The 12314-nt window shown below is 34.7% G+C and overlaps 1 protein-coding gene across 2 annotated transcripts; it reads right to left on the bottom strand.

Moving 5' to 3' along the window:
• Window positions 1-651: 651 nt before the first annotated feature.
• NUCB1 (Nucleobindin 1) lies at window positions 652-11883 on the bottom strand. Of its 2 annotated transcripts, none has more exons than XM_028176381.2 (10): window positions 11650-11883; window positions 11187-11300; window positions 9856-9963; window positions 8699-8806; window positions 7935-8105; window positions 7150-7266; window positions 3117-3216; window positions 2128-2361; window positions 1946-2049; window positions 652-1813 (listed from the first exon to the last, which is right to left on the bottom strand). In XM_028176381.2, the coding sequence occupies exons 2-10, from the start codon at window positions 11292-11294 to the stop codon at window positions 1073-1075; spliced, it is 1791 nt and encodes a 596-aa protein (XP_028032182.2). In that variant the 5' UTR covers window positions 11295-11300; window positions 11650-11883; the 3' UTR covers window positions 652-1072. The 2 variants fall into 2 exon arrangements, with proteins under 2 accessions (XP_028032182.2, XP_028032180.2); XM_028176379.2 differs by lacking the exon at window positions 3117-3216 and adding an exon at window positions 2964-3066 and having other exon boundaries at window positions 11650-11859.
• Between the last annotated feature and the right edge of the window lie 431 nt (window positions 11884-12314).

Here is a 12314-nt window from a genome sequence, read left to right as displayed (position 1 = left end):
CACAGAGTTTCTCGCCGGATCTTCTCAGTGGGTCGAATTTCCGATCCGGTGGTAGATTCTGCGAAGCACTGCTATTGCTAGGGCCAGTGTTAGGTTAGGTTAGCAATACTCCCCGTTGGAGCCCCGTGAGCTCACCTACTAGCTCGGTGAATATAGAATAACCCACGAGGTTACTAGAATAGGTAGGAAAAAAAATTGAATTCATTCATACTGGTATATTCAGTCCATTCCAAAGCCGGATCGCACACGGAAAAGTAAGTCTGTGTAATATGGACGAACTTTGCTCCGATGGCGGACGGTGCAATGCTTAAATGGATATGATGAGATCACCTCAAATAATTTATCAGATAAATCTCCATTGAATAGTGTCCATTGTTGCAATAGACTGATGTAAGTCTACAGGTTAATGGTGAGGACATTATCGACCTGAGATACGAAAAAAACCCACTAAGGACTGATTTTTCAATTATCAAATAAAAGTTTCCTATCAAATTAATTATAATCTGAGTGAATACAAAAATGAAACAATGTTTTTTTTAATTCTCAATGGGAGTGTAATTTTAAATCTGTTCATTACGTATTTTATTATGCCTACATACAACTTTTATAATAAAACTGAATAGTCAGCCCTGAGTATTGAAAAGCAGTTCCTTGGATTTTATATTTATTGATATTTGAAATTCTACATTTGAATTTGAAAAGCTTAATAATATAAAAAAGATGTAACGACAGACATGAAACGAATTTGGCACCATTTGAGGCTCTAAGCACCATGAAGAAAGTGAAAATCCATCTATATCAATAGACAAATATTTCAGGAAATGGGTAGTATATTTTTTAAGTGAGTAATTTTACGCTATCTACAACAAGTAAACAAAATTTAATGAGCTAAAATACGAGATATAATTAATGCAAATTCACATATTATGTAAGCAAAAAAGTTCAACGGGACAGGTATTGCTATAATTAACGACTAAATACGCTAATTGAGTCTAATCGAATTGAAATAAATTCTACTTAGAGTAGAGTAGAGTACTATGTAGAGGTCGTATTTTGTTTTTAATACTCTATTTTAGTGAATAGGTGAGTTTACTTGGGGTAGAGCATTCTGTGACGGCACGGGTAGGGCCTGAGCTTGTTGTGCCGGTTGCCCTTGAATGGGAACTGGAGGTAGCTGAGGCACTTGCCCTTGGTTCACATTAGGCTGCGGTGGTGCTTGTCCTTGATTTTGAGGGGGTTGTTGTAGATTTTGAGGCGGCTGCTGTACTTGGGGCTGCTGCTGTGATTGATATTGGGTTTGAGGCGGCTGTCCTTGATATTGAGCCTGCGGTGGTTGTTGAGCTTGTGGCGGTTGTTGAGCCTGTTGTGGTTGTTGAGCTTGAGGAGGTTGTTGAGCTTGAGGGGGTTGTTGAGCTTGAGGTGGTTGTTGAGCTTGAGGGGGTTGTTGTCCCTGGTACTGCCCCTGAGGCGGTTGCTGAGCTTGATACTGTCCTTGCTGAGGCTGGTTCTGTGACTGACCTAGCTGTCCTTGATATTGACCTTGAGGTGGTTGTTGATATCCCTGTTGGGGTTGCTGATATCCTTGTTGAGGTTGTTGATATCCTTGTTGAGGTTGTTGATATCCTTGTTGGGGTTGCTGGTAACCTTGTTGTGCTTGTCCCGGTGGATAATATTGGGCTTGACCCTGGTGCTGGGGTTGTTGGTATTGTTGTTGTGCCGGATAACCTTGATGTTGTTGATGGGCGTAGAATTCCTGGAGAGCTTGGTGAATTTGGTGTTGAGATCCTGGTAGTGGACGACCGTGGGGATCAACCTAAACCAAAATAATCACTATTGATAAATTTTTCCAATATAATTATTTATGTGTGACAATGTAAGAACAATTTGTAATGCGCAGTTATGTTAAAAACTTAAAATGCTCTTTTCTAAAAAATACAGCACTTACCAAACCACGCTGCTGCAAGTATCTTATCTCTTCTAGCTTACGTCTTTCATACTCTTGGTACTCTGCTTGTGTATAGACCTGATTTTCTTCAATTGGCTTCCAGCCTAGAGAGGAAACATCTTATGTAGTGATATTTAATTGATAACCTTAAAGTTTTCATACCAATCTTTTTACTATATTACCTTCGTCTTGATTGAAATCTGCACGTTGCGTGGCCATCATAAACTCATGGAAATCAATCAGTCCGTCGTGGTTCTTATCATTCTCTTTGAACACATGTTCCCTCATCCTCTCCATCTCTTCGGCTCTTTCGTGCAAATCTTTATTGGGGCCACCAGGTCCATAGAATTTATCCAATTCCTTAACGAACAGGGCTTTCACTTCATTTGCATCCCAAACGCCATTACCGTCCACATCTATTCCGAAAAAGAGGAAGATAGAACTAATTTACTAGTGCCAAAATGAATGGAGAGAGAGAGAGAGAGAGCGCGCGCTAATGTACTATTGACGAAATTAAGACTATATATGAGTTCACATTAAGCCAAACGTATTAACAACACAAATCAAGCATCAACAACACACAACAAATAAAACTAGTCAATATAAAACAAATCAAACAGGAAAACAATGATTTCAAAAGTGTTAAATACAGTCTAGCCATAGTTACGGTTATAATAAAGAAACAATAATATACATATTTAAATTTCGAACCTGACATCCTCTCACTAATAAATAACTGGTCACAACGATTGTGGATTATTTTAAGAAGACCCAATTTTGAATTTCCTGCACTTTTCAGGACACTATTAATGTATTAGCTATCGCACACTGCAGTAGTTTCATGGAATTAGGAAAGAAAAAACTAATTTTTTTCCGTTATAACAATATTTATGGCAAGACGTACCTACGTACTTAACTAAACATGCACAAAATCATTACACGACGGAACATAAATACGAATGGATGAGTGTGATGCAAAAAAAAACAGCTATAATGCGTTGCATGCTACATGTCTTACCATGCAACATGAAAAACACCTTAGGGTCGAAATCTTTCAAATCCATATGGTCACCATTTTTCCAAATCTCTAATAACTGGCCTTTGGTCACAGGATGGTGAAGCTGTTACAAATAACAACATAATATTAATAATGCGATTACTATCAACTCACCATGCATCATGAAGAAAACTTTAGGATCAAACTGTTGATCCATATGATCCTGTTTCTCCCAGACCTCTTCTAATTGTTGTTTAGAACCGGGGTGATGGAGCTGCGTTTTAATTCACATTAAATAAAAACTATTTTTAAGAGAATTAGAAACGAAAACAAACGACAGACAAAGTCCCGAGTGAGCCCTTGTATTTAGATATCGAAACAAATGTTTACAATGAAAGATGGGCATTAAATTGAATTTTTCTTGAAAGAATTGATGAACGAAAGATTGACATTGAATTCAATTCTTTCTTCATTGACCAAGAAATAATTGACAAGAACAAGCTTTGTATTTATTTAGTACTCACAGTTGCCTGCAGGTTACTACAGTCTATAAGAGGTAACATTAGATACATACATGTCACCACACACTTGCGAGACGTGGTCAGTCTCAATTACATTGGAATAAAGAATAAAGCCGTGGTCTTATATGTCGTGACATGAATGCTTTTGCCAAACAATGTTACGCCTAGCCTTGCGAAAAGTCTGTATTTACTAGAGGGATCACGGAAAAAACCTAGAAAGGAAAATACGGAGAAGAAAACAATGTTTCACATCTTGAAAACTATCCAATTCTAAAAACTAAGTTTCGTTGATTACCTACTACACTTAATAATTTGAAGCGTGGCGGCCCTGTTGGGGAATAACCTTTAATGAGGCGGAAATAGCAATGGTAATTGGCGGAAATAGATTTTATACTCGTCATTTGTATTTTTAGTTATATTTGTGTACAGGTAAATTAACAACACATTAAATTCCTACCAGCAAGCGGGTGGAATCTAACTAAAATTTGTAATATTATTTAAATCGTAAATTATAAAAAGAAAGTAATAGGCGCGTGATTAGATCTGATCGCACAACACTAGAATAACATGAATTTTTCAACATGAGCCTCGACTATGTAAGGCGGTTTAAAACCTACGATACAATTTAATTTTTTTTATTGAGTTTAAATGGAAGAAAGCTATACTGTACATGTAATTTGTTACTAAATCATTTTTGTGAAGTCCTCTAATCGTTTTGAAGTCGTTGTGGCCTAAAGGATAAGACGTCCGGTGCATTCGTATGTAGCGATGCACCGGTGTTCGAATCCCGCAGGCGGGTACCAATTTTTCTACTAGGCTGCAATAAAAGTATCGGGAATGGAATATTTCCACTGTTCCTGTCATATTAAAATCTTTTTAATCGAAAACTCCTTGGTTTTAAAAATCGAATACCATTTATTTATTTAAAAAAAGATTCTCGGTCTTGTCACGAGGTTTTGTCAAACTTGTTTAGTCGTTGAGAAAATGGAATTGACTCGAGAAAATTCAAGAGCGATGATTTATTATGACTTTCGAAGTGGTTTAACACAAAAACAGTGTGTTGACCGGATGATTTCTGCATTTGGTGATGAAGCCCCATCCAAAACCACAATTTATCGCTGGTTTGCTGAGTTTCAACGTGGACGTGTCAAGCTCAGTGATGATACCCGTCAAGGTCGTCCAAAAACTGCAGTCACCCAAGAAAACGTTGATGCTGTGCGTAAGCTGATTGAGGAAGATCGACATGTGACATACCGCGAAATTTAGGCAACTTTAGACATTGGTATGAGTCAAATACAAATAATCTTGCATGAACAATTAGGTGTAAAAAAGTTGTTTTCCCGATGGATACCGCATTCGCTCTGTGAAGAGCAAAAAGCGGCTCGCGTTACTTGGTGCGTCAGAACTCTCGAAAGATTCCACGCAGGATCCTCAAATGCTGTATACAACATTGTATCAGGTGACGAATCCTGGATATACGCGTACGAACCCAAAACAAAAAACCAGTCACGAGTTTGGGTGTTCGACAATGAGTTAAAGACAACAAAAATTGTTCGTTCACGGAGTGTTACAAAAAAAATGGTGCCCATGTTTGTCTCCAAAACCGGCCATGTTACGACTATTCCTCTTGAGGGACAAAGAACGGTTAATGTAGAATGGTATGCTAGCGTTTGTTTGCCACAAGTCGTTTCTGAACTCCGTAAAGAGAACTGCAACCGCCGCATCATCCTCCATCACGACAATGCGAGTTCTCATACCGCGCACAGAACAAAAGAGTTTTTAGAGCAAGAAAACATAGAATTATTAGACCATCCGCCGTACAGCCCCGACCTAAGCCCTAATGATTTCTATACTTTCCCTAAAATAAAGAATAAATTGCGTGGACAGAGATTTTCATCACCTGAAGAAGCTGTGGACGCCTACCAAACGGCCGTTTTGGAGACCCCAACTTCCGAATGGAATGGTTGCCTCAATGATTGGTTCCATCGTATGGAAAAATGTGTCAAATTTCGCGGAGAATACTTCGAAAAGCAATAAATACATTTTTAAATAGTAATGTTGTGTCACTTCGTTAATTCCCGAAATTTTCAGTGCCGCCCTCGTAATGAAATACGTACTCAACAAATGTTCACGATTGACTTCCACGGTGAAGGAACAACATCGTGTAATAAAAATCAAACCCGCAAAATTATAATTTGCGTAATCACTGGTGGTAGGACCTCTTGTGAGTCCGCACGGGTAGGTACCACTACCCCTGCCTATTTCTGCCGTGAAGCAGTAATGCGTTTCGGTTTTAAGGGTAAAGTAGCCGTTGCTCTGTAAAAACTAAGACCTTAGAACTCATATCTCAAGGTAGGTGGCGGCATTTACGTTGTAGATGTTTATGGACTCTGGTAACCACTTAACATCAGGTGGGCTGTGAGCTCGTCCACCCATCTAGGCAATAAAAATAATAATTATTGTTATTAATCATGAAGGATTGCCTTCATGATTAATTAAAATTATTTTTTATTATATTGATATGGGAGAGTTAACTACTCATTCAAACGTGTGTGAAACAAACGGTGACTTATAATTCGATCCTAATAAAGATTTATTTGGTAATTAAAGATTAAAGAAACACAAATTATGTGTTTCCAATGAAATTTGTTTCAAGGTTTATTGATTCAATATGAATATGTTTTGTGAGAGTTACTTAACCTTCAAGGCAACGAGTACAATAAGCATAACTTTATCGACGAATTACCCAACATAGCTAGTATGCATTATTCGATTATTTTCTAGAAAACGTCATTACAAAACAATGCTCACAGAATCTGACTCAAACAGTTCAAACACGAACCAAACGCGATAAGGGACTTATTCGAAAAGCAATAAACAAAATTATTTATCAACATGCGTTCATGGAATTCTACTCGAGTGTATATTATGAACGTTCAAAGAGGTGATTTCAACAGACGAAACTTGTATAAGAATTTTTTTATTAATTAATTTTAATAATTCCGTTCCTTCTTTACCAATTATTAAAATGTTACCTAAATACCGTAAATACATTTTGCCTTCCTTTAAGGAATTTGAAAAAATTACAAAAACGTAATACATATATACTATCTATACTATGCTAATCTTATAAAGAGGAAAGATTTGTTTGTTTGTTTGTATCGAATAGGCTCCGAAACTACTTAACCGATTTGAAAAATTCTTTCACTGTTTGAAAGTTACACTATTCCCGAGTGACATAGGCTAATAAATAACCTTTTTTTTTAAAAAATAGGTATCCTCACTAAAACTCCAATAATGTAACCCAAGGTGTAAAAAATTACCTAAAATGTTCTTTAGATCGCGTGCCCTGCGAAAACTATTGATGATAGAAGAAAATAATGTACTACGACTTTGTAGAACACCTTATTATTTACAACGTCGTTGAAAGTTTTGTTAAAGACCCGAGCGGAGCCAAAGCGGTCTGCTATAATATATATTTCTACAGAAATCTTAAGCAATGGAAACTAATAAAATAAACAAGTCTTGTATATTATTATTAGAATATTTAGGTGAGAGCTCTTATTATCCTTTCTTATTCTAATTATATAGAGACAGGTTAAAAAATATTTTTAAGATTTGATATATTAATTTGTTCCCATTGTTCTTGAGACTCTCAATATGACAATAAAAAAATCATATCTTACAGGCTTGTGATGTTTCTTGGCCTCTTCCTCTTCCTTTATTTTCTCCAAATATTCTTTATTGTCGCCCATTTCTTCCATTTTTTGATGTTTTTCAAATTCTTTTTGAATTTCGTATGTCTGTAATGAGTTTCGTTTTTTATTATTATTTTACCTTGGTCAATTAGTTTTATATAAAATTGTCTAAATTAATAATGTAAAACATATAATAATTAATATACCCCAAAAGCCGAATTCAAAAAGGAACAATATACTTTTTCTATATTTTTAACACGATGGTACTCAATCTTTGCTATATTTTAGCTTGAATCTTTGAACAAGATTATCGATAATATCATTAGTCCCGAAATTGTAGACATACATATATTATAGACAATACACTAATTTACTATCAAAATTATAGCATTTTTAAATTAAGTTGGACTAGCAAGTAAAACCAGTTTTTTTAAGTTCCGTTTTCCATTAATTAATTTCCATTTGACTGTACTAACCAAATTTATATTATGTGAACTAAACTAAATGATCTAAATGCACATTTACATTTTTAAACCAATTGTAATCATAAAATGAACATTAAATAACGGCCTTAACTTTTTTTCAGTTGGTCACTAAAAATCGCCACATTCTTAGGTTGGAGATTATTAAACGCACAATAATTTCTAATATGATTATTATATTATGTCTTACATGATAAAAGTTTTAAATGTAATTAAATTGTTTTGGAATATTTTATAAGTGGAGACAGAGAATGGTTTTTTAATCAGATTTATATCAAGAACGGGACTGACCTTAAACTCTTCTCTGCGTTTCTTATCAGCAGCTTCAAGATCAGAAGTCGTTTTCATTATAAGTTTCTTCAGATCTTCAATTTCAAATGTGTGAGCATTTGTATGATCTAAATGTTCACTAGACGGTACTTTGCCCATATTGACGTCAAGATCATTGGTGAGCTCGAATTGCTGATTCGAAAGAAAAAATAATTCAATATTAATAATTTGGTAATTAAATAATCTAGATTTAACAAATTAGTTTGCAATGAAAAATCTTACTGCACTGAACATAAATACACGAACAATGTTCATAATTCACTGTATGTACTTTGAAAAAACGAAATATTTGCCCAGTGCTTAACCTACCTCTGGCACAAAGTAAACGATACTACTGGACACTAATCCGATGGTAGATTCTGTGAAGCACTGCTCTTGCGAGGGTCAGTGTTAGCATCACTCCGGTTTGAACGCCGTGAGCTCACCTACTAGTTAAGGTTATGCTGAAATAGCCTCTCAAGGCTATCAGCTTAGGTGGGGAAAAAAAAAAGACTAAAGTAATGTACACACTTTATCAGTCAGTAGTAACTGATATAAATGAGCCATGCTGCTAAACCACATGCATAATCAAACGCATAATGCAGAACATAGCTCCCTGTACCATTATGGGACATAAGGTTCTTTCCTCTCACACTTCCATACTTGTACAGATAGAAAAAACTAAGGGCCAAATATATGGTGTGTAAATACAATAAATTAAAATTATAAAACCGTTATTATTATACCTTGGTAGCTAAGTGCCGTAATCTCTCTAGTTCTCGGCGCTTGATTTCGTCCAACCTTGTCCTCACATTGTGGTTGACAAAGTCCAGCTGTTCTGCGATTTTTCCAGACTAGAATGAAAAACAGTCTTTGCAATGTATTATTGTTATAGATATTTGCATAAGCTAGAAGGGGCAAGCTTAGTCAAAGGCTATCCACTTCCAAACTTTGAAGTGTCAGCTTAACAATTTGCAGCTACCATACATATGGTGCTGGATTCTTTAACTAGTCACAGTATTTCTAAAAAGCTTGTTTTGTTAGGCTGATATACTTTTAGCTTCTGGGCGAAACGGTGCTGTGGTCACCCTGAAGTCATTGGAAACAGTATCTTGGGTTGATGCATTTACTGTGGGAGCCTTTGTAAGAGCGAGAGCTCCAACCCAGATACAAAAGGTATTGGAGTTTTATAAGGTCTAAGGTCCATCCCAAGGTTTTGTATCTGATGTGGTGTGGTGCATCACAAAAATGTCTTTATTTACTTATAGATGATTTATTGAGTTGCTTGAACGAGATTACAACCCGTTTAAGAGTTTCAGTAGTTAACAGCATCCATATATTATATCACAATGCAAATGCTGCTACACACCTTAAGGCATAAGGTTTAAGTTTCAATTGTATAGTGTAGCAGTAGTCTCAATTGTATAGTAGTCGCAACCCTTCAAAACAGACCACACAAGTATTTCATAGCAAATATAGGCAGGGTAACGGTACACACCAATGCACACTCACAATATGCCCTATCACTAGTAATTACGCAAATTATACTTTTTGTGAGTTTAATTTTCATTTCATGATATTCCTTCATTGTGGATTCATTCATGAATACTCATTAAATACAATGTTCATTAGATAAATTGATACCTCTTATGGGGCTTATGCACTGGTTGTCGCATCACTTAATAAGAGTATACTGGAAATTTAGGTCACAATGAAAGTAGCTATTGAATGATTGTATTCCCAAACAGAGTCTCAACAGTCTTAATAATTAGTGACTACGAGATAGAAATTATTGTTGTATACCTTAATTATTTATTATATAATTAATTAATTAATTAATTCAGATTAATAAATAATTTCAGTTTACACTTGTCTAAAATCTTCCATTTTAAATGATTCTTACTTTAACATCTTCTTCATCAGCTTTCTCTAATCGCTCCCTGAAATCAGGATCGCTCTCCAATGCTTGCACAACCTCCTTGAGGTACCTATGATACTCCATATATTCCTCCTATATAGTACAGAAAATATTTATTTATTTGATAAAAGGTTGTAAATAAAAATACATAATATTTAAATACTTTATATCTTTTATTAATTGTGCATAGCTTTGTTTTTATTCACACAAGAATATGAGTTATATATTCTACATTAAAGCATTAACATAATAGAAACAATCAAACTATGCTATAAATGACTGACTCCAGAAACTCAAATCTCCTCTGGTACTTTCAGTCTTTTTATCATTTTTTATACACAAAGAACTGATGTGACTATACAAAATGGGTAAGCATGAGCAATACTATAAATAAATCTAGATTAAGATTTCGCAGAGAATATTTAGTAAAGAATACAAATGATATCATTAATGTTAATTTCCAAATGAAATTGCTTAGCTAATGAAATTAATCCAAGTTTTAAATACATGCACGCATATATAAAACTAAAAATAGCTCTCTTACTAAAAAAATTTGTACAATTTGCATAAACCAAATCTTTTTGTCACATAGTTCTAATGTTAGTTTTAACTCAGTGCACTATTATTACTATTAAATTAGGCTAAAAATAAAATGCAAATGAAATCAAACATCATTAACAAACAAGGATGTGCAAAGTATCAGATAAAAGTTCAAACACTAATAAATAATTTTATTACAAGACATACAAATCAAGAATTTAATATAAAGATAACAAATACTTTAATTATGCTTTCTGACAAGTAATCATGATTTACATTAATTATACATGTTATCTTTGTTAATTTATTAAAAAAACATGTATTTTTTTTTCAAAATCTAGCTCTGCCATCTCCTAATACACCTTGTATTAGGAATCCACTGAAGTAGTTACAATCCTGAATATGTCTAATGCAACAAAGGATTCGAGTTTGAAAGGTAGGACAGCCATTATACATTACAATTGAGACTTTAACCATATGTCTTAAGTTAAGTGGTAGCATTACCATTGTGGTAGGCCAGTTTGGTAGTTACAGTAACCACTTAAAATATGGCCATGAGCTTGTACCTAACTATCTAAGAAAGTGCCATAAATAAAATGTGATTAATGAGTGCTTGATATGCAAAGCTTTACAGTTAAGCTAATTAAAAAGTTGAAGAGTTGAAATAAATTTATTAATAACATATATATTACATACACGCCAATAGCAAACATACATATTTGGTAGGTAAAATTAAGTTGAAGTCAAACTATAATTAAAATCTAACTTTCACTTACCAAATCATCCTTAATTTCACTGTCTTCTGATTTATCAGGGGTCACAGGAGGAGCATACGAGCAGTGAAGGAAAACGATCATACAACCTATTGTAACTAAAAGCCTCATATTGATCTGCAAAATCGGAAATAATACCATTAAATCAGGAATTATAATATTATCTATTCTTTATCCTATCTTGACCATCAATCAAAGTGTTATCAAGATTCGTCGACTTATTATGCAAAATTAATTAATTTATTGATATTTTTCTAGAAATAAGTAATAATCGGATATGTAAAATTTGTTATTTATGTCTACGTATGTAGTTGAGACAAAGTGGTTTAATTTAATTAAAACAATACCTTTATTTAAACTAAATATATTTTGGAAAATAAGAGCTTAAAATTTTCTAAGGTATGAGAATGTAAACGTAATTTAATTAAGTAGTTATCGGAAAAGGAAAAAAAAACTTTCCACTTACGAGTTAATTTTGCAAGGACGACTAAATCTACATGTACGTAATGACAGTTTTCGTTTGATACTGATTGTATTATTTTTGAATAGGTGCTGTTTTGTTGCCCAGTTATAATAAACTATTTTTCAATTTCACTGAACTCCCAGTACACATAATATAAGTCAATTGACATTCATCGACGTGTCCCAATGGTTACCTATTTATCTTTTGAAGTGGGTGGGCGGTGGGTGCATTATCTATGGTGGCTGCCTTTAGAAACGTGTTGTTTAATCTATGTCGTGTTTAATCTATGGAAACGTTCTTAAAATGAAATTGTAACACCGGTCACTCACATGCGCACGAATACGCAAACCTACAAGTGTAAGATGACATTTGCGAATGATTATGCAAAGTTTTCGCTGCATTCGTGGTTTTCCAAGCTGTGTCGGTTTTTTAACAGACATCAAAGCGCGCGAACCTCGAACCTTCGCGTAGTCTCCCACACATTCGCTTGCCCAGTTGCGCCGACGATTGCGAAGGTAACGGACGTATACTATACGCCATTTTCATAGTTCGTGACGTCTACTGTGTAGCGTATCTTCACCAAAAGAAATCCCATAAAAACAGCATGGCTGTTAATGATGTCTGGGAACCACTTCGATAAAGCGGCACGACACGAGAACCCTCTCATC

This window comes from Bombyx mandarina, chromosome 01 (genome assembly GCF_030267445.1).
Source record: "Bombyx mandarina strain Sakado chromosome 01, ASM3026744v2".
NCBI lineage: Eukaryota > Metazoa > Arthropoda > Insecta > Lepidoptera > Bombycidae > Bombyx > Bombyx mandarina.
Note: the sequence above shows the minus strand (reverse complement) of the source record. Positions and strands in the feature narration are given on the sequence as shown.

Coding starts and splice junctions, on each gene's coding strand:
- NUCB1 (XM_028176379.2), bottom strand. CDS start 11,294: ATGAGGCTTTTAGTTACAATAGGTTGTATGATCGTTTTCCTTCACTGC. Junction 8,807..9,855: donor CTGATGAAGAAGATGTTAAA/GTAAGAATCATT, acceptor TTTTCATTCTAG/TCTGGAAAAATCGCAGAACA. Junction 8,106..8,698: donor TACGGCACTTAGCTACCAAG/GTATAATAATAA, acceptor CTTTCGAATCAG/CAATTCGAGCTCACCAATGA.